Source organism: Cyprinus carpio, chromosome B23, assembly GCF_018340385.1.
Source record: "Cyprinus carpio isolate SPL01 chromosome B23, ASM1834038v1, whole genome shotgun sequence".
NCBI classification, from domain to species: Eukaryota; Metazoa; Chordata; class Actinopteri; order Cypriniformes; family Cyprinidae; genus Cyprinus; species Cyprinus carpio.
Window position 1 is genome coordinate 5,205,156 of NC_056619.1, and position 27,555 is coordinate 5,232,710.

At 35.6% G+C, this 27,555-nt stretch overlaps 1 protein-coding gene across 7 annotated transcripts in view; it reads left to right on the forward strand.

Moving 5' to 3' along the window:
• Nucleotides 1-27,555, forward strand: part of utrn (utrophin) — a 178,772-nt gene that overhangs the window by 126,604 nt on the left and 24,613 nt on the right. For all 7 annotated transcript variants that reach the window (XM_042751343.1, XM_042751348.1, XM_042751347.1 and 4 more), the window contains 4 exons: nucleotides 4,897-5,054; nucleotides 5,693-5,859; nucleotides 11,253-11,364; nucleotides 25,811-25,947. In XM_042751343.1, the coding sequence (XP_042607277.1) occupies nucleotides 4,897-5,054; nucleotides 5,693-5,859; nucleotides 11,253-11,364; nucleotides 25,811-25,947 (574 nt within the window). The remainder of the gene's footprint in view (nucleotides 1-4,896; nucleotides 5,055-5,692; nucleotides 5,860-11,252; nucleotides 11,365-25,810; nucleotides 25,948-27,555) is intronic.

Consider the following 27,555-nt stretch of genomic DNA (forward strand, 5'->3'; position numbering starts at 1 on the left):
GTCTGTCTATCTAGCTGTCTGTCTATATCTAGCTGTCTGTTTGTCTATCTAGCTGTCTCTCTGTCTGTCTAGCTGTCTGTCTATATCTAGCTGTCTGTCTGTCTATCTAGCTGTCTCTCTGTCTGTATCTAGCTGTCTGTCTGTCTATATCTAGCTGTCTGTCTGTCTATCTAGCTGTCTCTCTGTCTGTCTAGCTGTCTGTCTGTATCTAGCTGTCTGTCTGTCTGTATCTAGCTGTCTGTCTATCTAGCTGTCTCTCTGTCTGTCTAGCTGTCTGTCTGTCTGTATCTAGCTGTCTGACTATCTAGCTGTCTCTCTGTCTGTCTGTATCTAGCTGCCTGTCTATCTAGCTGTCTGTCTGTCTGCCTGTCTCTAGCTGTCTGTCTGTCTGTATCTAGCTGTCTGCTCTGTCTCTTACTATCATAGCAGCGGTGCTGTGTCGTGTCTAGTTCTATCTAGTCCTGTCTATCTAGCTGTCTGTCTGTCTATCTAGCTGTCTGTCTATCTAGCTGTCTCTCTGTCTAGCTGTATGTCTGTGTGCTGTCGAGCTGCTCTGATTTGTCAGGGTTGTCTTGCTGTTTTCCTTTACCCACAGTGGTTTTTTTGTTTTGGCCACATGGGGGGTAGCAGTGGGAAAATCCGAGAGTTTTGTACAGGAGATTGGGCTGCTCTATCTGTGTAAGGGTCACCTGGAGGAGAAATAAAAGTAAGCTCTTTTGCTCTTTTTCATAACAATTTAGAACCAAAAATAAATAACAGACTATTGTCTTATGTGTTAACACCATAACATCTTAACCAGACTGAACATCATGAACAAATCAACCATGATAAATTTAGCAGGGTGACTTTGATAAAGCTGAAATGTAATGATTAAATGAAAATGTTGCCTCCAACAACTGAAATAAAAGAAATTGGAGTTTGATGCGCTAAATTACTAAAACTAAATAAAATGAGAAGTAAAATACTATCATAAAACTATTGATTATTACAAAAATAAAAAACTAAATTAATTGAAAATTACCATAACTATTTAAACTTACATAAATCTTTAAGAGCTAATAATACGGACTGCCTATAATATTATCGAATCACAATACTGAAATAGCATTGTCACATTTTGTTATTCAGTCCACCACCTACTGTAAAATGTGTCCAAAAACTTGTATCACATATCTGTGTATTAAAATATAGCTGTTATGAGGTCCAAGGCTAAATGGAGGTTCATGCTGGTTGAGGTGTTTATGTATTTGCAGATCATTTGAATAACAGCATTGTTAGATGACATGTACAAATCTCAGCCGTATCCCTTTTAACTAACATGTTTGTGAAGCACCACAACACACATGATGCTCTTCCTCTTTTTCGGTCCTGTTTTGTTTCTAAAAGCACAGTCATCTGAAAGAACAGACTGCACTCGTATTATGCACTTCCTTACGTAATTGGGCTTTTTGCTCTTTTAAGTTCTGACTCATCTCAGGAGTCTTCAGTCCTCTGAGTGATCAGGACTCACAGTAGACGAATCCCTGCGCTGGTTAGTTTGCAGGCTGCAGCAGCGATTGTTCTCGGTTTTTGTAGTGTGTTTGAAGTACCGTAGAGGAGGTAAGGAGGTTGTTGAGGTGGTTGTTGATGTTTTTTACATTTTTTTTTACGTTTGTTGAGTTTCACTCGGTGCGGTCAGCACTTTGTAAAGCAGAGCTGAGTGACAGACAATCACAGATGGGTTTGTTCGCTGACCTTGAGTTAACACAGCGCACAGTGAAATAGAGTCTGTGTGACTTCAGTTGTGTGTCTTGGAGTGAGAATAGAGTTTATTGAACTGCTCTGATGCTCTCAGGACAGAGGGCTGAAGTTCAGCGCTCTGTGTGTGTGTGTGTGTGTGTGTGTGTGTGTGTGTGTGTGTGTGTGTGTGTGTGTGCGTGTGTGTATAACAGCTCTGGCAGGGGTCTGCTCTTGCTCTGGTAATCAAGGTCATCTCCTTCCCTGAGACAAGGTCAGAAATAGATTGATAAATGAAAAATGTTGGCAAATGACATTTATCATTAACTGAAGGACTTTTAGTTTGCTGTAATGTATAATCTGTCCATCTACATTGCATCTTAAACCGTATGTAGATTAGATTGAATGCTCATATAAGTAGATGGAGAGTGAACTCATACTGTTATGAGCTATGAAATGGCGGTTACGACTGCATGGAACAACAGTATGTTTTATTCATATGGTTTAACAAAGAACTTTTAGAAAAGCTTTGACAGATGAGACGGCAACAAACTTTTTTTTTTTTTTTTTTATATGTAGTCTGGTATTTGTACAAAAATAAACAATGTTTACTTGAGAAATGGTAGAGATGGTATGGAGTTTTGGATTTTAGAATTATTAATATTATTATAATTTTAATGTTTTTTTGTCATCATTCTGTGAAAGAATCTACAGATAAATTTCATTTCTGTTGTGTGGTATAGAAAGTTAACTAATTGACATCTATTTGTCTATCTAGCCGGCTGCAGCCGTTCTGTCTGTATCTAGCTGTCTGATGTATGATTATTTGTCTGTCTGTCGGTCTGTCTGTCTCTCTGTGAATCTAGCTGTCTGTCCTCTGCCTAGATATTTATCTGTCTCTATCTAGCTGTCCTGTCTGTATCTAGCTGTATGGTCTGTATCTATCTGCTGTCTGTCGCTGCTGTATAGCTGTCTTCTGATATCAGCTGTATCTTTCTGTCTGTCCTCTACTCTGTCTGGATCTATCTGTCCTGTCTATCTAGCTGTCTTCTGTCTGTATCTATCTTGTCTGTCTTGTCTCTAGCTGTTGTCCTGTAATCTAGCTGGTTGTTCTCTTTCTGTCTGTCTACTAGCTGTCTGTCGTCTCTCTCTAGCTTCTGTCGTCTACTCTAGCTGTCTGTCTATATCTAGCTGTCTGTCTGTCTAGCTGTCTCGTGGTCTGTCTAGCTGTCTCTGTATCTAGCTGTCTGTCTGTCTATCTAGCGTCTCTGTCTTTCTACCTGTCTATATCTAGCTGTCTGTCTGTCTATCTAGCTTTCTCGCTGTCTAGCTGTCTGTCTGTCGTATCTAGCATGTCTGTCTGGTACTGTTTATCTGTCTGTCTGTCTATATCTAGCGTCTGGTCTGCTGTCTAAAGCTGTCTGTTTTTTTTTTCTAGCTGTCTGACTATCTAGCTGTCACTCTGTCTGTCTGTCTGTATCTAGCTGTAGCTGGTCTGGCTGTCTGTATCATAGCTGTCTGTCTGTATATCGAGCTGTCCTGTCTGTCTGTCTAGCTGTCTATCTAGCTGTCTCTCTCTAGCTGTATGTCCTGTCTGTATCTTCTAGATGTCTCTGTCGTCTAGCTGTCTGTCTGTCTTGGATCTATCTGTCTGACTGTATAGCTGGTCACTCTGTCTGTCTGTCTGTATATATAGCTGTCTGTATATCTAGTCGGTTCTGTCTGTCTGTCTAGCTTCTTCTGTCTGCCTGTCTCGTAGCTGTCTTTATCGAGCAGTCTGTCTTTCTATCTTAGCTGTCTGTCTCTTAGCTGTCTGGCTCTCTAACTGTCCTTTATATCTAGCTGTCTGTCGTCTACGACGGTCTGTCTGTTGTCTGTCTGTCTGTTCTAGCTGTCTGTCTCTGTCTGATCTGTCTCTAGCGTCGGGTCGGTCTAGGTCTGTCTATCTAGCTGTCTGTCTGTATCTACGTGCTCTGTTTCTCTTTCTGCCTCTCTGTCTGTCTGTCTATCTAGACGTGCGTGCTTTCTGTCTGTCTGTCTAGTCTGTCCTATCTAGCTGGTCTGTCGTCTATCTGTCTAGTCGGTCTGTTCTGTCTAGCTGTGTCTGTATCTGCTGTTCTAATCTGTCTGTCTGTCTAGTTGTCTGTCTGTCTTTATCTAGCTGTCTGTCTGTCTGTCTTTATCTAGCTGTCTGTCTAGCTGTCTGTCTAGCTGTCTGTCTCTATGCTGTGTCTGTCTGTCTCCTGTTCGTCGTCAATCGATACAATCTAGCTGTCTGTCTGTCTCTAGCTGTCTGTCCGTCTGTCTTTAGAAATTTTCTGTTGTGTTTCTTTGTGGTTGATACTGTTTGTGTGTTTGTAAAACGTTTTATGTAAATGTTGTTTTGTTTTGTAAAAATTTTTATGTTGGTTTGATTTAGGCTTATCTGCATTCTGTGTGTCTAGGCTTATCTGCTATTCTCGTCTGTCTGTATCTATCTAGCATTTTGACCGTCTGTCTGTCTCTATCTGTTTTTTTTTTTCCCTGTATGTATGTATCATTTTTTGTGTGTGTAAGTGTGTTTTTTTTTTTGTCTGTCTCTATCTGTATACCTTTCCATCTAGCTGACTGTCTAGGTTTCTGTTTGTATATCTGTCAGTCTAGCTGTCTGTTTATCTAACTGTAAAGCTGCCTAACTAACTGTCTCTCTGTCTTATAGATCTACCTTGTTATCTTTATGTATACCTGTCTATCTGTATTATCTGTCTGTGTCTATCTATATCTATCTTCCTGTCTGTCTGTCTGTCTGTCTGTCTTTTTTATTTCATTTTTTCAGTCGTTCATTCATAGGTGGTTGGTTGTTATAGCTGTTTTCTTGTTTTTTTTTTTTTTTTTTTTTTTTTTGTTGTCTATCCATGAGTCTGAAATAGATAGGTATTAATGTCTGTCTGTCCATGCATCTTCCTGTCTGTCGGGGTTCTCAGTTTCTCATCTCACAGTGTCCGTTCACACAGAACCTGATTTTTCACTCTACTGCTCTGCTTTTTTATTGTTTTCTAGAAGGAAACATCTTTGGCTGTTGTGCTCACGTATCACATCTTTTGCAATGTCTCTCTTAGCATTTTTTGAATGCTGTGTAATTTAAAAGAAGTTTATCTTTTAAACGCAAACATTTATAGGAGATTTTTTTGTCTCTCTCAGGTCTGTTTAATCAGGTGTCATCGGCGGGTGATACGTGTGATCAGAGGCAGTTGGGTCTTCTGCTGCATGATGCCATTCAGATCCCTCGACAGCTGGGCGAGGTGGCGGCCTTCGGCGGGAGCAACATCGAGCCCAGCGTCCGCAGCTGCTTCCAGCATGTGCGTGAACACACACACACAGACACACATCAGTGCATTATGATGATCACAGCGTGTGTGTTTCACTCTGATATGTCTTTGTCTATGACTGATGTTCTATTCAGTTATAGAGCAGCGTGAGATATCCTCACATTACCTCACACAACACTGTGTGTTAATGGTGTTGTCAGCATGAGTGTTCATATTTTTGTCCTCCAGTCATTTCACTAGTGTAAATACTACAGCAGTTAGACTGGAGGCTATAAATACACACTTTAAAGAGAGAGAGGCGTCCCCTTCAAGTTTCAGTTTCTGAATTTTTTTTACAGGACACTCTGTCCATCCATCTAACTCTGTACCTGTCTGCTTCTCCATTTGCCTTTATTTTTCTCCTTCTCTCCTTATGTCTATCTGTCATCTATCTATTTGTCTGTCTCTCTGTCATCTATATATCATATGTCAATATTTATGAGGCTGTTATATCTCTATAAATGCAGCCATGCGATTGACAGTCATTTACAGTGGTCTGGTAGGAAGTGCTCTGTCCATCATCTTGATTTCAGACATGCTGCATTGTTTAGGAGTTATTCTCTCATGCCGTTTATGGGCTTTCCGAAATCCCTCCTGATTGGCTGTTTCTGCTTACTCTCTGTTCTCAGGTGACCAATAAGGTGGAGCTGGAGCCGAGTCAGTTTATTGATTGGATGAGGCTGGAGCCGCAGTCGATGGTTTGGCTTCCGGTTCTGCACAGAGTGGCGGCAGCAGAAGCGGCCAAACACCAGGCCAAGTGCAATATCTGTAAAGAGTTCCCCATCGTGGGCTTCAGGTACACACACACACACACACACACACACTCACACTAATGACCAGTTGAATGTACATTATGAAGAAAAGAAGAACCAATGCAAACTCATGGTCAGTGCAACAGATCTGAGAAGTGTTGCACTAGACAAAGCGTGATACCAAGCAGATCTGTGAGAGATTTAAGACACACACACACACGGGTGTGCGCCACGCTGTCTGGGAGCTGAAAGGTTAGGTTCACTCCTGAGGCCCAACATTCATCTAAATGTCAGCATCTGATAGCACTCTAAATAAGAGAGAGACTGATGAAAGAAATGGAGGACAGAAGCATACGGTCAGTGCCATTCAGACTGTTCTCTGATCAGCTCTGACACTTTTAAAAGTTCAGCTCTGAACTAGTGCTGCCAGTGTTAACATTAATGTGTGAGAAGAGTGTAGAACGTTTACTGTCATTGAGCAGGAAATACGTCGTATCTCAGAGGAATTTCTTGTGCTGTGTATGAAAGGTCACAAGATCAAATCTTTCTCACCTGAGATATTTAAAATAATAATAAAATTGTCTCTGTTTGTCTGTAGATGTATATTAGGTCCCAGAGTTGGTTATATTTTTATGATTATATTTTAATTTGTAATTTTACTGAAAAGTAAAACATTCAGGTGAGATAGAACTTGATATATTTCATGTGTGTGTGTGTGTGTGTGTGTGTTGATATATTTCATATATGTGTGTGTGTGTGTGTGTGTGTGTAGCAAGGTGAACACGAATGCATAAACACGAATGCATTTAATAACAGGTTTTGTTTTGGTTATTTTTTATAATTTATTTGTTTTTATTTTTGTATATGTTTTTTTTATTATAATAAGTGTTAATTAGTTGGTTATTTATGGTTTATATTTAAAAATTATTTATAATCATTTACAATTACAAATAAAGATAATGATCTGTTGTATTTATTAATATTTTTGAATGTTAGTTAATAAAAATTGTCCATTGTTAGTTCATTTCAGTTCAGGTCCATTAAATATAAACAGATGCAAGTTTTGATTTTAATGTACTAATGTATTTTTAATACTAATGTATTTTAATTTTTAATGTAATAATGCAATTTTTATTAGTTCATGTATACTAATCTAGTTTATCAAAACTAATTAATTTGTTACCATTATATGTAAAAGAAGTGATGTGTATAATAAATTAGCCCTTTTTTATTAATTAGTGCATTATAAATAGTATAAACATTTAACAGAAACTTTTCATTCGCAGTCTTTGTGTTGTAGAATTGAGCGATTTTTGAAGCTCAGCTTGTATGAAATATCAGCTATATGTGAAACACTTTATTAATTGTAATAATTATAAAAATCACCAGACGACTGCAGTAAAATAGATAATTACAGCAGTAAAACATCTTTATTGCATTATTATATATTAATATAATATTTAGTTTCTTTGCTTTAAAGGCGAGCCAGAATTTATTGTCAGCATTAATATCAGCCGTGTGCAGATATACAGCACCATAACTGCAGGTGAAACATAATGAAAGTGTGTGTTAGAGTGATATCTTGTGTTTTAGTTCCTCATCACAGCCTCCATGGTGTTTTTTAAACAGCCACTGTGTGCTCCTGCCACAATAGGTGCTGACCTTTTCAAATGCCATGCATACATACATAATGCTTGTGTATTACTGATAATCCTGCCATATTTAGCATCTCTGGCTAAGTCACACTGACAGCCTCCTCCGTCTCTGGAGGACTGACACCATCTCGTTGTGTGAGGTGTTTCTCCGAGGCAGTCGGACGTTTGACGGAGGAGATACGGAAAGAGTTTTGTCAGTGATGGATAGTAGAGAAGACTGAATGGAACGAGAGAGAAAAACGGAGAAAAATAAAGTCTGAGTCAGTCAAGCTGGATTTATTGAGACCTGTAAAAAAAAAAAAAAAAAAAAAAAAAAAAAAAAAAAAAAAAACTTGGGGCGTAATTCCGATAAACTGATGATTTCAATTACAAAGCCATGCAAATGTAATTAGTTGTTTGGCAGATTAACAGTTGTTAATTGTTAAAGCAATAATCCACAAGAGACAGAGTGCATTACAGCGATTTTGCTCCGGTTAAGCGGTATTCCCTCTGCGCCAACAAATTACTTTTTACAAGTGCTTTTGTAAATTGGGGCTGTGGTCAGAGACGTGGTCTAGCAGGAACAGCGTGTGTGAGTGACCAAAGTTAAATTTGGCTTAAGCGATATCACCCCTCACTTTTACCTTTCTCACCTCTATTGACTGTTGTGTCTATTAAAAGTTTAATTAGATCATTCAAAGTGGACTGTTACTTGAATGTTAAATGACTAAACAGCATGGTCCACACTTTATGGACTTAGGGGCTGTTCACACAGAAAACGTCTTTGTGTCTTAAAACATGAGATGCATTGCTCAGGAATGGTTTTATAAAAAAAACAACAGTGTGGAATGCCTCCTCCGCCATGTTGCCTTAAAAAAAAAAAAAACATGTGCGTTGCATGCTTGCTTGTTTATGTAAAGATTGCTTTGATTGCTTGGCCTGCATTCTGTTTTTATTGGTAAACAATGCTTGTGCCGTGTCAAGTCTCTTGTGATTGGTCCTTTACAGAACATGCATTGATGAGTTAATGAGGCTGCAAAAATGTAATAAAGTTGAAATTATTTTAACATTGGAATGAACGCATTCTGGCATATAAAAAAGACTTTTGCTACTAACCTGCGTCCTGCACAATTTATTTCTAAAAAGAATTTTAATGTCATGCTGTCACACGTATAAACCATGTGTCTGAGCAAATTGGCATGTTTGGTTTTAATGAGAGATTGGATATGTCAAATTGAATAAATGAGGTAACAGCTTAAAAAAGAACCGTTTTGAACATACTTAATTTAGCATGTGTTAATGTTGACTTTGACAGCCCTAAAAATAAAGTAAAACTAAATGGCAGCAGCAACATCATAAAAGACATAAATGTCTAATTACATGAATAATTACATTAAAAAAAATCCAAGTCATGTCTGTTTATAGATTTACTCTATATCTCTATAATATTTGGTGTTATAATACTTATTGTTATTATTATTATTATCTGGAACTGTAACACAATGTAACAAAAATTAGTTTCACATCAATATTTTGGTGAATATTTAGGTCAGAACAATTGTAACGCTGGTTTAGTACAGATGAGCACTGTTAATGATACCCAAAAAATAAAAAATGGTTTCACAGTGTTATTTTAAAATTATTTGATTATTATTGTTTTAACCCTCTGAGGTCTAGGGGGTTATGGGGGCCTGGAGAAGTTTTGACATGCCCTGACTTCGTGGGCTTTTTTCGGTTGCTTATAAACATATCATGGCTAAAATATATAACACTGTAATCAGTACAATCTGGCTACAATAATATGTAAATAGCATAGATAGGATAGATGATTGTGTTTTGAGAAAAATAGTTTAAGAAAACAACGTTTATGTGTGGTTAGTGAAAATCTAAAATTTTAAAGTCACTGAAGTAAGGTCATAAAACAAATACACAACATTTGGTCATAAGACTGTCAAACGTGGACCTTGTAGCCTAGAAATGTGAAAATCATCTTGTTTACTCACTCACAGAAAACAATAGATTGATTTAAATTTTCTAAGACACTTTTTGTTTGTAAAGGGCATATGTGAGTAGGCAGAATTGACTATGAATATAAGTGTGATTCACACCTGAGAAGACAAAGGCCTGCATAATGAGCTGCATAATGAGCCATTCAGTCAGGTGTGTGATTGAGAGGGAAGACTTGCGAGAAAGAATGTGAGAACAAAATAAATGTATATATTTTTATGTTTGTAGTTTATTTTTAAATTTTATTTAATTATCCCACAAAATAACTTGAGATTCACTTGTGAGTGCAGTTAAACAGTTTATTAGGAACAATCAAAGCTGACTTTCAAAGCTGAATTTTTAGCTTCATTACTCCAGTCACTGGATCCTTCAGAAATCATTCTAAATTTTCTAATTTCCAACTCAAAAAAAAACAAAAAAAAAAACATTTATTGTAATTATTATTATTATTATTATTATTATTAATGTTGAAAAGAGCTGAGAATATTTTTTTCAGTTTTTTTTGATAAATTGAAAGAACAGCATTGTTTGTAACATTTATCGTATTAATTGTTTTTATTTATCATAACGTGTGGCTAAATAAAAGTTTTAATTTCTATATATATTTATCGTATTACTTTTTAAATGGTATAGTGTATATTGTTACATTTGGAGTAAGACTGGAATAATGATGCTGAAAATTTAGCTTTGATCACAGGAATAAATTACATTTTAAAATATGCTTAAAATATGTTTAAAAGTAGACATGTCAAGCTTTCTATAGATATATCTCTCATGTCTCTGTGTTGAGTATTCACTGAGTTACAGTTCATTTTAATGACGTGTTTCTAAATAAAGATCACTGCAGACCAAGGCTGCAGACAGCGCACTCTGTTGGTTTTCTTTATTTTGTAAATGCACAAAGTTTTGTTGTTATTATGTGTGTATACAAATAAAAGTAAACCTTTACAGATTCGATTGATGTATTGCTCTTATCTGTACGATCAAAACTGAAAGTGTAATTTAAGTTCTTTTCGGGGTTATCAGGAGAAAATGCCTCGACATGTGTATACGCGTGAATCGACTCCAGAGGGTTAATATGCCTTAGGACACCCATTACTGGCAATGAAATCACTGTAACATACAAAGTCTCAAGGCTTATTGTTTTATTTTTCAGTATCTTCTAACTTCATCAAATTAGATTTTAGATCAGACATTCGATAAGAACTCTCAGAAACTAATATAAAAGCTCTTGATGGCGTGATATTTAGTCATTCTCAGCAGGGGCCTCAGTGTTATATTGCGCTTTCAGATGGGCCGCCCAAGAGAGAAAAGGAGCTTTTTACTGTCATATCATTTATGCAGCGGTGCAGTGGAAATATTGAACACTGGAGGAATTATATTCTATTGAATTTGCATTTACTGGAGAGACCAGAAGAAACCAAAAACAAACAACACACAGTGTGCGGTCTTCCTCCACACTCAATTTACATTTATATGAAGAAATCTGTGAAATAAAAACACTTCTAAACTGTGTGGTAATGATGTTATTGAATCGAGCGCGACGTGACTGGAGTGAATGAATCTTCTCAAGAAGACTGTCAGTTTCAGACAATTTCAGTAACAAGTGGATAATAGTTTTACAGAACTACAGAATGGCTGCTTTAGAGTTAATGGGTAAAATGAATCCAAAAAATTCTGTCAATGTTTTCCTGTGTAAAACCGAAAAGGATCAGTTGTGAAAAAAAGTTCATGCTGCTTTTCCATACAGTGATGGCCTATCATGCTAATTGTCAGTTTTCTTTCTCTCTTTGCAGATATCGCAGTTTGAAGCACTTCAACTATGACGTTTGCCAGAGTTGTTTCTTCTCTGGTCGCACAGCGAAGGGTCATAAACTCAACTACCCCATGGTGGAGTACTGCACACCGGTGACGTTTGAGTTGGCCTGAACATCTGCCCCTCTCGTACAATCTCTCTCTACCCATCAAATCAAGGGATGTGTAATGACGCTCGCAAATTGGAGCTCATAAAAAGAGACATTTTGCATGAATGGGCATTACAGTGGACATAGAGCTCTGGCTCTGTTTCAAAACCTGAGATGCCTTCATGTCTACTGTCTACAAAGGCAGCTACCTTTCAAGACAGCAACCTATCTGGAATGAAACGGTGTAACTAATTTGAAAACGCTTACATACCATAGTAACAGGAAGTGTTTCAGAACTTAGACTTACATTCTATCAGGGTTCTCTCAAAATTACGAACAGATGTTCTTCCAGTAAAATTCATGGAATATTAGCACATTTTATTGGAACATTAGAGCCCTATGATATCTGTTTGAGCTTTTTTTTTTTATTATTATTATTATTTATTTATTTATATTATTTTTTTAATTATGTTTTATTTGTTTTTGCAAATTCCATTTTTTTTTCCCAGTATTTAATTTTTTTAGGAATCTTTATTTTTTTTTTTAAATAATTGTTTTTTTTTTTTTTTTCATTTTTCTAGACACTGTTTTAATGGTTAAATTAAACATTATTAAACAAAAAAAATTTGCTGAATATATCTGGTAAATATTTTTTGGTGTAAAAAAAAAAAGGTAAATTTTCTTGAAATATTGTTTTAATAGAAATAAAAACAAAACAATATTTATTATTAGTAGTGGTAGTAGTACTATTATTATGTTAAGCTATTTATTTCGGTCACAGTTTCTTCAAGTTAACCGGACTTTTATTTTGACGGGTTGCTGTGAAGACCTTCAAGTTTCTTTTTGTATTTGATATGATGATAGTTTTTTTTTTTTTTTCTCAAAAGAAATGACAAAAATATTTACAAAGTGACTTTCAGAGCAGTTCTAAAGATAATGTTAATGTATTTATGTCCTCATTTAGTGCTGGAAACCACTAGGTGTATAGCAAACAGAACTGTGCATCTGTGCAATTCATTCACACAGAAACATGCAGAATTCATATTTAAATAGTATTTTTGTGGTAACATTCTCATAATGTTTTCAATGGAGCGTTCCCTTAATGTTTTTGCTAACATTTTCATAAAACAAGACTCAAATTCAGAAATAGTGTTTCCATAACTTAATGGGAACCCTATCAAACATGTTTTTGTTAGTTGGGTAGGGTGACAACTTCTCATGCGGACACAGCACTAGAGGAATGTGACTCATTTTGATTTCAGTATAGGGTTTGTTTAGGCATCTAAGTGGGGGGGCTCTCAACACCCTAGCTACCGTAAGCTCACAGTAGTGCAATAAGCTGGCCAAGCACAGTACCCTCGCACAACTACTGTTATAAAGTAAATTTTTTAACATTCAGTGAAGGGACACAGCTGCCCTGATATCACACAGTACTCCGCACAAATACTGTGTATAAAGTAAATTTTTAATTCACTGAAGGACACATGCTGCCTTATAATCGTATCTCTCATCGGAGATGTAATCCTGCTAACTACTCTTTGGAAGAGCCTTAGCGAGAGTAATGGCGAAGGTTAGTTCTCCTCCACCGCTGAAGGCCAGATGGAGAGTAGTTAGTCTCAGAGGGCCTTGATCTATTAGTGTCACCGGAGGGATTTCCTCCCACACTCCACAACACAAGCTCTGTGAATACCTGAAATTTAAAGGTCTTCAATTCAACAGTTCAGTTTCAGAGCGTGAAATTGAACAAGCTGTCACTGTTCATTCATCAGCATGACAAAAAGGAAACACAAATTTATTTTTGCTCTCTTTGACTCGTGAAATCAGACTGAATAAATGATACACTTTAAAAAACAATTTTGAACTGGCACTTAAAGCAACGAAATGCTGCCGTTTCATTAGTCATATAGATGGCTGAGTGCAGTATTGTCCATCCAGTTGATGGTTTCATCTCCAGATTTAAGTTGTTTTTTAGTGTGGTGTAGTAAAGTGGTTCAACAAAAGTTTGTAGGTTCAAACCCAGGGATGTGAGGATGCACCCGTTGAGAAGTTGAAAGTCTATACAAATGTGACAATTTGAATTGGTTGAATTTTTTCGTTAGTTTTTTTTTTTTTTTTTTTTTTTTTTTAGTTAGAAATTTTTTTTTTAGATTTTTAGATTTTTTTTAGTTTATTTTTTTTCTTCGTTTTTTTTTATTTTGTTTTCTTTTTATTTTTTTTTTTTTTATTTATAGTTTTAGATTTTTGTTAGATAGATAGGACTTTTGATTTTTTAGTTTTTTTTAGTTTTTTTTTTTTTTTTAGTAGTTTTTTTTAGTTTTTTAGTTTGTAGATTTTTTTTAGTATTTTTATTTTTTTTTTAGATCTGTTTGGTTAGTTTTTTTTTTGTTTTTTTTTTTTTTTTTTATTTTTTTTAGTTTTTATTTTTTTATTTTTTTTAGTTTTTTTTTTTGCGCTTTTTTTTTTTTTTAGTTTTTTTGTCTTTTAGGCTGTTTTTTATTTGTTCAGTATCTTCTAACTTCATCAAATTTTAGATTTTAGATCAGCCATTCGATGTTAAGAACTCTCAGAAACTAATATAAAAGCTCTTGATGGCGTGATATTTAGTCATTCTCAGCAGGGGCCTCCAGTGTTATATTGCGCTTTCAGATGGGCCGCCCAAGAGAGAAAAGGAGCTTTTTATACTGTCTATCATTTATGCAGCGGGTGCAGTGGAAATATTGAACACTGGAGGAATTATATTCTATGAATTTGCATTTACTGGAGAGACCAGAAGAAAACCAAAAACACAACAACACACAGGGTGCGGTCCTTCTACTCCACACTCAATTTACATTTATATGAAAGAACTCTGTGAAATAAAAACACTTCTAAACTGTGTGGTAATGATGTTATTGAATCGCGAGCGCGACGTGACTGGAGTGAATGAATCTTCTCAAAAGACTGTCAGTTTCAGACAATTTTCAGTAACAAAGTGGATAATAGTTTTACAGAACTACAGAATGGCTGCGTTTTAGAGTTAATGGGTAAAATGAAATCCAAAAAATTCTGTCATTTTGCCTTTTTCCTGTGTAAAACCGAAAAGGATCAGTTGTGAAAAAAAGTTCATGCTATTTTTTCCATACAGTGATGGCCTATCATGCTAAATTGTCATTTTTTTTAGTTCTCTCTTTGCAGATATCGCAGTTTGAAGCACTTCAACTATGACGTTTGCCAGAGTTGTTTCTTCTCTGGTCGCACAGCGAAGGGTCATAAACTCAACTACCCCATGGTGGAGTACTGCACACCGGTGAGTTAGCAGGGCCTGAACATCTGCCCCTCTCGTACAATCTCTCTCTACCCATCAAATCAAGGGATGTGTAATGACGCTCTCGATAATTGGAGCTCATAAAAAGAGACATTTTGCATGAATGGGCATTACAGTGGACATAGAGCTCTGGCTCTGTTTCAAAACCTGAGATGCCTTCATGTCTACTGTCTACAAAGGCAGCTACCTTTCAAGACAGCAACCTATCTGGAATGAAACGGTGTAACTAATTTGAAACGCTCTACATACCATAGTAACCGGAAGTGTTTTCAGAACTTAGACTTACATTCTATCAGGGTTCTCTCAAAATTACGAACAGATGTTCTTCCAGTAAAATTCATGGAATATTAGCACATTTTATTAGAACATTAGAGCCCTATGATATCTGTTTGATTTTTTTTTATTATTATTATTATTTATTTATTTATTATTTTTTTTTTAATTATGTTTTATTTGTTTTGCAAATTCCATTTTTCCCCATTTAATTTTTTTAGGAATCTTTATTTTTTTTTTTAAATAATTGTTTTTTTTTTTTTTTTTACATTTTCTAGACACTGTTTTTAATGGTTAAATTAAACATTATTAAACAAAAAAAATTTGCTGAATATATCTGGTAAATATTTTTTGGTGTAAAAAAAAAAAGGTAAATATTTCTTGAAATATTGTTTTAATAGTAATTTTATTATTAGTAGTGGTAGTAGTACTATTATTATGTTAAGCTATTTATTTCTGTCACAGTTTCTTCAAGTTAAACCGGACTTTTATTTTGACGGGTTGCTGTGAAGACCTTTAAGTTTCTTTTTGTATTTGATATGATGATAGTTTTTTTTTTCTTCTCAAAAGCAATGACAAAATATTTACAAAGTGACTTTCAGAGCAGTTCTAAAGATAATGTTCATGTATTTATGTCCTCATTTAGTGCTGAAAACACTAGGTGTATAGCAAACAGAACTGTGCATCTGTGCAATTCATTCACACAGAAACATGCAGAATTCATATTTAAATAGTATTTTTTGTGGTAACATTCTCATAATGTTTTCAATGGAGCGTTCCCTTAATGTTTTTGCTAACATTTTCATAAAACAAGACTCAAATTCAGAAATAGTGTTTCCATAACTTAATGGGAACCCTATCAAACATGTTTTTGTTAGTTGGGTAGGTGACAACTTCTCATGTGGGAACCCTATCAAACATGTTTTTGTTAGTTGGGTAGGTGACAACTTCTCATGCGAAACACACTGAGGCGCACAAATAGCATCAGCAGCACATCCTGCTAACTACTCTTTGGAAGAGCCTTAGCATCAGCAGCACATCTATTCAGATTTTATCCAGCTGGGACTGTGATGTGTGGTCGGTGAGCAGCAGCTCACGGTACGAGAGTAATGGCGAAGGTTAGTTTCTCCTCCACCGCTGCAGGCCAGATGGAGAGTAGTCTCAGAGGGCCTTGATCTATTAGTGTCACCGGCGGGATTTCCTCCCACCTCCACAACACAAGCTCTGTGAAACCTGAAATTTAAGGTCTTCAATTCAACAGTTCAGTTTCAGAGCGTGAAATTGAAAAGCTGTCACTGTCATTCATCAGCATGACAAAAGGAAAACAAATTTATTTTTGCTCTCTTTGACTCAGTGAAATCAGACTGAATAATGATACAACTTAAAAACAATTTTAACTGGCACTTAAGCAAAGAAATGCTGCCGTTTCATTAGTCATATAGATGGCTGAGTGCAGTATTGTCCATCCAGTTGATGGTTCAGCTCCAGATTAAGTTGTTTTTAGTGTGGTGTAGTAAAGTGGTTCAACAAAAGTTTGTAGGTTCAAACCCAGGGATGTAAGGATGCACCCGTTGCCAGTTGAAAGTCTATACAAATGTGACAATTTGAATTGGTTGAGATGTAAAACGAATTGCGATGCAGTTGGTGGTGTGAGTTATATGAATGCATCTCTGAGGGGAACTGACTGTCTTCTAGTGTTCATTTTGGCCCCAATTTTTAATTTAGTCTTAGTCCTGCCTCAAATGAATGTTTTTTTTTTTGTTTTTTTTTTTAATCTTATTTAGTAAACTTGTCCTGTTTTTCTGTTTAGTCAAGTTTTGGTAGACAAAATGTCTGATCATTTTAGTCAAGTTTTAATCAATGAAATCAATCACATTTTCATCATTCTGTATAATGGTTGAAACTGATCAAAAATTATTTTTGCTCAAAGTTATAATCGTAATGATTGTTATGTGGACCTGTTTTTTTTTTTATTACCTTATCTAGCGTACTGATTTATTATTATAGGCTATTTATTATATAAATTAACATCAAAAAGTTGTGCACTCTCTCTGTTTACATTATTATATAGTAAAAAAAAATGTATATCTCTGTTTACATTATTATATTTTTAATTAAATTTGTATATTTTTTAACAGTGAAATTTCTAATAGTAATTACAATAATTTCAAATTGCAATATCCTATGTTCTCTATTACTCAAAAGCGGTTGAGTAAGTGTTTTTATTCAGCAACAACAAAGATCTCACAACAGAACACAGACTGGCTGAATGACACTTTCATTTAAGATGAACATCTCACATGGAAATCGCTAAACTCTAGCTTGTTTTCAGATCAGCGGCACTTCCACAATGAAGAGTGAGCGTGTGCGCATGGTTGCCAGATTGCATAGGCAAAACATCGGGCAGAAATGTATCCTTGTAACAGAGAAGCTCTGATTTTAGGATTTGCACTCTTGATATCTGGCAACCGCACACATGAAAGCTTGCATAGTAGAGGCATGCACAGCAGTCTGCAAAAATATTTTGTCTCTCTTTTGTTTTTTAGTTTTTTCGACAAAAATGAGATTTTGGTAAATAGGGATGTACGATTTTGGATTTTTTCCGATATCTGATATGCCAGTATTTTTCAACTCATTTTGGCCGATATTTATATATTTCCTTTTGTTTGGGAACAACACCAAGTCTCTCCTGTGCAGAAATTATAAGCAAAATATTTTTAACAAGAACTTATTTGTTAGAATTAAATAAACAAAGTTTTTTTTGTTGTTGTTGTTTTTTTGTTTGTTTTTTTTTTACAGTACATTGAAGCTTTGAAAATAACTATAAATAAACTATATATCAATCGCTGCAAGGTTAACCCTAAAATTTCATTTTAAGATTTAACATTTGTAGATGGTCTAAAGCAAAACAGTTGTTAAAATTATAAAAATCTTTTAGAGCTTATGACTTGTTAAAAAATAAAACATATTACACATTAATGAATAAATCAGTATGTTTAAAATTATTTAATTTACAAGTCATGTTTGTGATTTTTTTTTTTATGTAAGCTATAGCTTCTGACCTTTAAATTCAAAATATACTCATTATTTTATGACATGAATTACTGCTTTATTTAATCAGAAACACAGTCTAAATGTTATTTGTGTAGGCTGTTTTACTTTTAATTAAATTAGAAGTAGGCCAACATCGCCCCTACAGATTAAAACTCCTTGCTGAGCAGGCGTTAGGACCTGGGAGGACTACCACTGCTGCCGCTGCACGTGCTATTACTGTTTACTCTATCATACACCGAACGCATCATTCTGTATAAGCATTCTCAGTTTCAATGCAGCGATCCAAACAGTCGATCTAATCATCATTCATACAAAAATATACTTCAAGAATAAGCCACACTGCTGAACTAATCTAATTGCTAGCACTCCCTGAGCACATGCGAGTGAACATATTCCTCTTATTAGCAAGACATATCGGCATAATTATTCATATCGGGCCGATGCCGATATTTACATGTAAAGCCATTATCGGCCAATTCCGATATTAGTCCGATAATATCATGCATACCTATTGGTAAAGTTTTTATTTTATTTTATTTTATTTTTTTTTTTTGTTTTTATTTTTGTATGGTATTTTATTTTGATTTATTTTAGTCATAGTTATCATTTATTGACCTTATTGTCGTCTTGTCAATCTCATTTTAGTCATGGGAAAAAAGCTCATCAAACGAACATTTTTCATCATAGTTTCTTTAAAGAAATTAACACTACCGTCTTCAGAATTAGTTTAGATGGTGTTTTCATCGTGCCTCTATATAATGCATATTAAAGTAGTGTTCAGTGTTTTCACCTTTTCTGACACCTTTTCATTTATAATTTGTCTTATATCATGAATCGTATCGCATCGTGAGTTTAACCCCCACAAGAGATGCTGAACCTCACAGGTGAGCTGAATCACTCAAAACCTGTTATTATTTTCTGTTCCGTAGAACATGAAAGAAGGCATTTTAAAAAATGTTCACACTGCTCTTTTCCATACAAGTAAAATGACCAAAGGACATTAAATTCTAAATGAAATTGAAGTAGTTTTTTGTACAGCTGGGTGCAATGGATTATACAAAAGAAAACAAAAATGTTGGACTATTGGATTTTGATTGGATTTTGAGATGTGGACATTGTACTCAAAAACAAATGCAAGTGTAAGAAAGGAACAAGATTTTAGCAAACCAAATTATTGACCATATAAAACTGGTATATAACACCAGAGAGAAGTCTGTCACCAACTCCAGAAAATGTCATAAAAGTTGTCCATTAGCCTTCTGAAGACCTGATTTAGCTTTGTGTGAAAAAAAAAAAAAAATACTCAGTACTTTTGACTCAATCACGTTTCTGTCTTTATTTAGAATTAGTTTATAGTTCATTCATACATTGAAGACCATGCAGCATTTTCGTTTTATATTTGATTAATCAGTTTGTGTATTTTTTCGTACTACCTCAATTTGGAATCGAATCGTGACCATAAGAATCAGTTTGAATCAAATCATGAGGTGTCAAAAGATTCCCGCCCCTATAAAAACAAACGATGTCCTTCCTAAAGCTCATTGGGATATGCACTTATTCAAACATTACAGAAATGGCTGAGCCACTACTGTGACTTTGAACAAAGCATTTAACCCCAGGGTACTCCATGTGGATCGGTTCTGTAATAAGTTTATGATGCCGTTCTATGAAGCATCACATAAAATACTACTGGCCCCAGGATATCGATCACAAGTGCGATATTACTTTTATACAGCGGTTCTATAAAGAAGTAGTTAATATCGAGTGACATTTTCAACACAATACACCCGGCTCTCTTTGTTTCAACAATGTTGTGAGCTATAGAATTGTAATTCTAGTTGAGAAAAGTGCTACAGTGAAACGTTTGAGTGCACAGACAACAACGCTCTGCCTATTAAATTACTAGACCAGAACTAACAGTTTTATAATAAGACTTTGTTGACAGCACTGAGCTAGAAACTGTATTTTGTTAGGATGTAAACTCTTGTTTCTCCATCATCTCTTTCCAGTCATTGGTTCGCTCTGTTTTTCAGTTTGGCGTTCAGCATTAATCCTGAATTCATCACTCCTGTCAGACCTCTAGCACACAGACAGTTGTGAAATGTCCAAACACCTTCATCTTGACAGGAAGACAATGCCTTTCATTTCCTTTCAAACTGATGTATCCCAGATACCACACACACACATAAGAATAAAACAAATTTACCTCAGATTCAACAGCAAATACTGTCATCAGCATTCGGAGAACAGAAGATCAATATTGAACAGAATGTGATTGTGTGGCCCTCGGTTGGGCTGTTACGCCATTATTGCTTTTTCATTGTGGTGATATTGCTTTTTGTTGTTGTGATATGGTTTTTATTAGTTGTGGGATACAAAGAGTTTCTTTAGCCCAGTGTCAGAGTAAATGAGTAATGTGCTGTGTTCAACTCGCGCTTTCAGCGGGAACTGAACCCTTTTTAAAAGGAAAGCTTCACCCAAACATGGAAAAACACCATTTATTAACATTTACTCGCTTTATTATATTGGTCTGTTTGATTTTTTTCTTATTCAACAGTGAAAACCCAATTAATACAAGCAGGTTTGAGAACAAGATTCTGCCTGCTCATGTTTACTCAGTGAGGCCAGTTGAAAGTATGTAGTTTTGGGGTATCAAGCTCAAGAAAAGCACCATAACTGCACCATTAAGACTTGTATATTTGTTGCAATATATCATTATTGATGAAAACCATGGTATTTAAAAAAAAAAAAAAAAAAATTATATATTTAAAAAAAAATATATATATATATATATATATATATATATATATATATATATATATATATATATATATATATATATATACTACACATAATGTATAAATATTAAAAAAATAAATAAAATAAGTCTAATGCCAGTAACTTTGTATGACCCTCCAACACACCAGGTGGCAGTATTGCAACTTAATGCTGGTTGCTGCTAATCATAAAATGTTAAAACAATGAATTCTGTATGGGCATCTCAGTCTGCAGTAATTGTTGATCAAAGCAATTTTTTTGTATGCTTTTTTACAGTTAGGGCAGCAATTATTTCTCCACACATATTTTGAATGTGATTTATTGGCTAAAAAAAAAAAAACACTTCAAATAAACAAAGTTTATTTTTGAATTTGACTGAAACCATTATAGTAATATTATTGATATTAATTATTTTGGCAATGATAATCGTATGGTGAAAATCTGATATTATGACAGCCCTTATTCAAAGTCTTTAGATGCCGTATGATAATTATGTAAAAAAAAAAAAAAGACAGATTTAAGTCCTAATGTAAAGAAAATCTGGCTTCCAGCTGTGATCTTAAAGCCAAGTTGCAATTTGACATTTTACATATAACTTGGTGCTTTGAATATATTTACGTTTCACATCATTATTGGGAAAAAATAAATAAATCTGCACCAAATGTGTCTATTTTGCATATGAGATTTGAGACGTGGCTGATATTTCTCACACAAAAGACAAAAAAATGCATTGATAAAGTAATTGGCTGTAGGGCTGGGTGATATGGCCAAAAATGTAATCTTGCTCATTTTTGTTCCCATATTGAACGATAACGATATATATTTCGATATAAGTTGTTAATGCTTCCAGCTTTAAAAGAGTATCTCAACAATGACTGAAGCCATAAAAATTAGAGGTTTCATTAAATTACACTTTAAAAGTATAGTTTATTAAAAATAATAATAATATTGTAAACATCATTTGTAACACAATTACAGCCCCCCCCCACCACCCCAGAAAGACTAACTGTCAACAGTGTCAATCTTTAAGAGGTACATTAAATGTGCAAAATGTAAACATAAAAATATGCAACTTCTAGCAAGTGCACACAATTTGTAAAACTTTTACAGTGTTTTGTTTTTTGTTTTTTTTGCCAGAAAGACTAGTATGTCCACTGTGTCTGGCTTTAAAGCTGCCTTGTTGCATGACACTATATTACCACCTGTGCTAAAAGCACGCTCTGAGGGTGAGCTGGTGGCAGGAATACACAGGTAACATTTTGCCAGGGGGTTGGTCTCGCTGTCTGCATCAGGGGCTTGCAGGTAGCTGTTTAGTTCAGCTTCAATGGCCCGCTGTTCTGTGAGATCAGATGTTGTAGCAGAGTTAGTGTAGGACTTCTTGAAAAAGCTGCTCAGTGTCTTCTTCTGTAATTTGGCTGGTGTAGCAGCAGCACCATCACCTTTGCCTCCTCCCAGTGCAGTGGATGGGAATGCAGAAGTAGCTTGCGATGTGCTCTGATATTCATCCAGCATCTGAGCCACGGCTCTGGATTTCACAGCCTCAACCTTGTCATCTTTGATGTAGCCTGTCTTAAAACGAGGATCAACAAGGCATGCTGTGTTCAGAAGATCATCAGTGGCAACGTTGCTCGTCATATTACTCTTGCTATCATGGAATGGCGTGACCCCCAATTGGTGGGTGATTCTTTGATCAACTTGTGCTTTGGCTGCTTGAGCTCCTCTTCAGTGACCGCTAGTTCATGAGAAGGAAAAAGCACTGACCACTTTTTTGCACACACCCATGGCTCTTTGGATTTCTGGTCTCTCATACTCCCCTCTGATGATGAAGAAAACAGTATAGGCACCTGTTTAGAATCTGTAAAAGGCAAAAATGATTATAAAAATTACTTGTTTGTGATGATAAAAAGTATTTTGTGATGATAAATTACAATGTTATGAGATTTCCAATCAACGAGAAACTACATTTAGACCACACACACACACACTATAGCTGTCTTTTTATCAAATATGACATAATGGCTTAAGCATGCCATGACAACTTCAATGCCAACAGAAACATAACTGAATCAAAACTGAATGAATTATGAGAAATTATCATGTTATTATTGTGGAATAGATGCATTAATTACATTTTAAAACATTAACGGCATTTAACATGCTTAATATATATGCATATTTATCAAATAGCGTCAAGCAGGGCTGGATGATCATTTATTTATTTATCCCTGCCTTTACAGCACACAGCCACAAGCAAGTTGGTGTTTGTTAGGGCAGTATGAATACGACAGCATTTTCTAAATTATGCAGTCAAACGTGATAGCCTTAATCAATTAGGATATTTTATAAATCCTTATATGCTGTTTTTAGCACTGAAAACTTTACCTTTTTTTTAGATGCTTAACTTACCAGTGGCTTGATGTAGTCGGTGACCAAAACACTGTAGACGAGTCCAGTTTTTAAGCGAGACAGACTTGACAATGTTTGCGCCGTTGTGCGTTTTAATGCACACCTGGCGGTCCTTGCTAAGGCCCCAAGATGCGAGTGCATCCTCCAGACCTGCAGAAAGTATTTCCGCAGTATGGTCATCCAGAAAATATGCAGTTTGCAAGCATCTTGTTTGCAGACCCCACTCCTCGTCAGTGTAATGAATGGTGAGGCTCATATATGGTCGGTGGTAGTGGCAAAAAAATCTCACGTTCCTTAGATTATTTTCCACTCTTCATATAGCTGAGGCAGTGCGGTTTTGGAAAAGTATTTTCTGCCAGGGAGTTCGTACCGGGAGTCAAGCACTAACTAATTTCCTTAACCCGTCTTGTTCCACTGTGCTTAGGGCCATAATTTCTTTCGCTAGAAAGTAATAAACAGCCCTGGTTTTGTCCTTGCTCCTTTTGGAACTCTTTTCTTAGGGGGTAATAGCCATGAAGGACACCACGGTCAATTTTTGCTTCGGTACAGCCCCGTTGCTAGCCCTGCTTGTTGACGGAGTAGCATCGACCTGCATTTCCATGCTCTTGCTGTGGTCTTTGGGTGATACCTCTTTAGGTGATGGAATAGGATGGTTGTGTTGCCAGTCTTGGTTTGCACAAACTGATGACATATTTTGTAGATCGTTTTAATCCGTGCCTTGTAACTTTTCAGATAGCTAAACCACTTTCATATAACGGAATTCATGCTACCTTTTTTGTCCACAATTTCATCATCTTTAGATAATAACTCAAGGTTAGTTTCACTTCCGTTGCCGCTTCCACTATTTTTTTTTTTTTGTTGTTGTTGTTGTGTCAAGTTTGCTTCGCAAAGTGCGGTAGGAAATGGACTTTGTACTGTGACATGCACATGCACGCTGATTGGCTGTTGCTGCATATTCTGCTCTGTGATTGGTTCTTGGATCAATCCATATCGAGTAAAAATGTCCAGAGCTTATCATAATTATCGACATAAATTTTATCGCGATTCGATATGATATAATTTAGCGGCCCAGCCCTAATTGGCTGTTGTAATGAAATATGATTTTCTATGCTTCCGCCTCTGTGTTGAACTTTTAGTGGTCATGAGATCTGAAGTTCATAAGTTCTGTTGGGCTTTGGTTTGATTTGAGTTTAGCAGACCGAACTGGAGAGACAGAATCCCTCTGTAATGCATGAGCTGTCACATCCTTGTTTCTCGGTTGGTCTCCCAGTCTGCAGCAGAAATACGATTTGGTTGGTGAATATGTGCAGATTAGGAAGAGGAATCCTGGACTGAAACACCTCGCTTGGCTCAATAGACAAATGGAGAATGAGATGAGTGTGAATGGACAGATCAGTGCTGGATCTGTGTGCTTGAGAGAAAGAAGCTAATGAGCTCTGTGCTCTCTCATTATACTGCATTCGACTCAAACTGACCTAAAACGCATACTGTATACTGTGCATACTGCTTGTGTCTGCTAACACCTCTGCTGCTAAATTTATGCCCTTCTAAATATAAAGGAGTGGAAACTTGTGTTTTCAGGTCAGAGATACTATGTAAAGAACCTTCAGCCGCAATTCCCATTTGTTAGCAAAGCAAGGATGCAAGTGTGTGTTTGTATGTCACCTATTTAGAGCAAATATGAGCTGTACCTTTTGGATGGCTTCCAAGGCTTTGTTATTGTATGTGGTTGCTAGGGTGTTCTGGGATGGTTTCTAAGTAGTTGGCAGATTTCACTGCCAAGTCTCTGAGATATTCTGATCTTTATGAGTCTCTAAGACAATAACATTTTTGTTAGGTGAAAATATACACAGCTCTAGGTCTTTATTCTTATAATACCAGAACATGCATCTGTTTGTCAGTAGATTTATGTCCAAAAGTTTGGGGTCAAACTGATTTTTTTATTCAGCAAGGATGCAAAAAAAAATAAATAAATAAATAAAAGATCATAAGTAACAGTAAACGCATTTATAATATTACAAAAGATTTATATTTCAAATAAATGCTGTTCTTTTTAACTTTCTATGCATCAGATAAACCTTTCTTCAACAATATAGAGCAGCACAACTGTTTTTAACATTGATGATAATCAGAAATGTTTATTGAGCATCAAATCAGCATAGAAAGATTTCTTAAAGATCATGTGACACTGAAGACTGGAGGAATGATGCTGAAAATTCAGCTTTAATCGCAGGAATAAATTACATTTTAACATATTCATATAGAAAACAGTTATTTTAAATTCTAATATTTCACAATATTACTGTTTTTACTGTATTTTTGATTAAATAAATGCAGCCTTGGTAAGAAACTTTCTTACAGAAAATTCTTACCTCAAAACTTTTGAACAGTATTTTAGATTTAGGTTTTATTTTGACAAGAGCAATAATAACCATGTTCTTTAAACAAGTGGTAAAGAAAAGATTCAGAGTGAAACCTATAAATATGTTCTGCCAACGCCTACACAGCAAAGTTTAATACTGGAGGTTCAAACCACTGGTGATTCAGCCTTAATTATATTAAAGTTGCTTTGACAATTGTTAATAAAGTATATCCACTTCCTCATCCATCATCTGTGTGCCTCTCTCATTTTCAGACCACCTCAGGAGAAGACATGCGAGATTTCACCAAAGTCTTAAAGAACAAGTTCCGCTCAAAGAAGTATTTCGCCAAGCACCCTCGCCTGGGATACCTGCCCGTCCAGACAGTCCTCGAAGGAGACAACATGGAAACGTAAGCATCTTGAAAGAAAATAAAATCGTTCTCTGTGTGTTGCAGTTGTTTGAATATGACTCTCCGCAGGCTTTGGCAATCATTATCTGTCTTCACCCGGAGAGCTTTAACAGCCTTCACGCTATGAGCTTATTCACATTGCAAGGTTTGAAGAACTATTGAGAAGTGTGAAGAATGGAGACTGACTTCTTTTCTGACTAGAAGTCCTAAAATCTGAGAAAAAGACAGGATCTAATGCCAAGGCTAACACATATTGTACTGTTAGAAACTGAGATGCTGAGATGTCATTATTTGCAGTGTTTTAAGTAGTTGTACTGTATGTCAAGTGTTTGCTAAACAGGTATTAGTATGGAGTCCTGGAAGAAATCATCGAACTTGCTTCAAAATGGTTGTTCGGTGATTGCAGCTGGCCTTTTTATTTCTGCCACAGTCTGTTGGTTTCTACTCATTGGGTTTGAAATTCCAACTTGAATTGAATGATACGCCACATTAGTAATCAAGCCTCAGACACCTTGAGTATAGGCTGTGTCTGCTCAGAGCTGCTGTTCAAACGCTATCATGTCAACACGTCTCGCTTCATAGTGCTGATTTTCTGTCTGTACTGAAATGTTGATATATCTTGAAAAATATCCTCTACATAGAGGCCTGTGCTGCGGTGTGAAATAGCTTTTCTAAACACTAATTAGATTATCTGCTCTCTACTCTGAAGATTCCAGCTGGTTGTGATCTCTTCCAAATCCTAGAAGGTTTTGTCTTGCTTTCTACTGCCGAATTTCTGAAGGTGTGTCAGATTTGTGTGCAAAAAAGGTCCATTGTCTGTTTCAATAGTGTAGCAATGTATGATGCACGGAATCTGCGTAGGCAACCTCTCTACCCTTATGCAAAACTGGAATTCAGCATCAAAATTTCACTGAGCAGAAAGAAATGTAAATGCACCGGGAATAGTTCACCAAAAATGAAATTTTTTTTTTAATCATTTATATTTTGAAAAATTTTGAAGAACCAAACAATTGTTGGTCCCCATTGACTTCCATAGTAGAAATACTATGGGGACCATCAACTGTTTGATTAACAACATTTAGAATATCTTATTTTATTGTTCAGCATAAGAAAGAAACTCATACGGGTTTGGAATGACATGAGTATTAGTAAATTGACTTTTTTTTTTTGGTGAACTATTCCTTTAAGGCAGTATCGTAACTCAAGTAGAACCTCTTAAGTGATTATTTGAAGGCTATGAACAAAGATATGTCACATATCTCTCACTTTCAGTTATACAAACTAAACAAATTCAAGTTTATGGCATAGTTAGTTTAGCAGAATGCTAAAGTATAATATGCATTAAAACGGTAAACATGCATATTAATTAATTATATTTAATAGACCCTTTTGGACCCCGGACTGTGATGCATTTCCACAGTAAATTGTAAATCCAGCATTTTTTTAATATAGAAAACAAAAAACACACTATACTTATTTTATTCTTCACTATACTTATGTGACAGCATGAAGAATGCTACAAAAAGCTATTGTGGATTTTTTCTTTCTTTCTTTTGCTGTTGAGGCAAATGGAAATGCAAGAATCATATTTGTTGTAGTTTCCGCTCA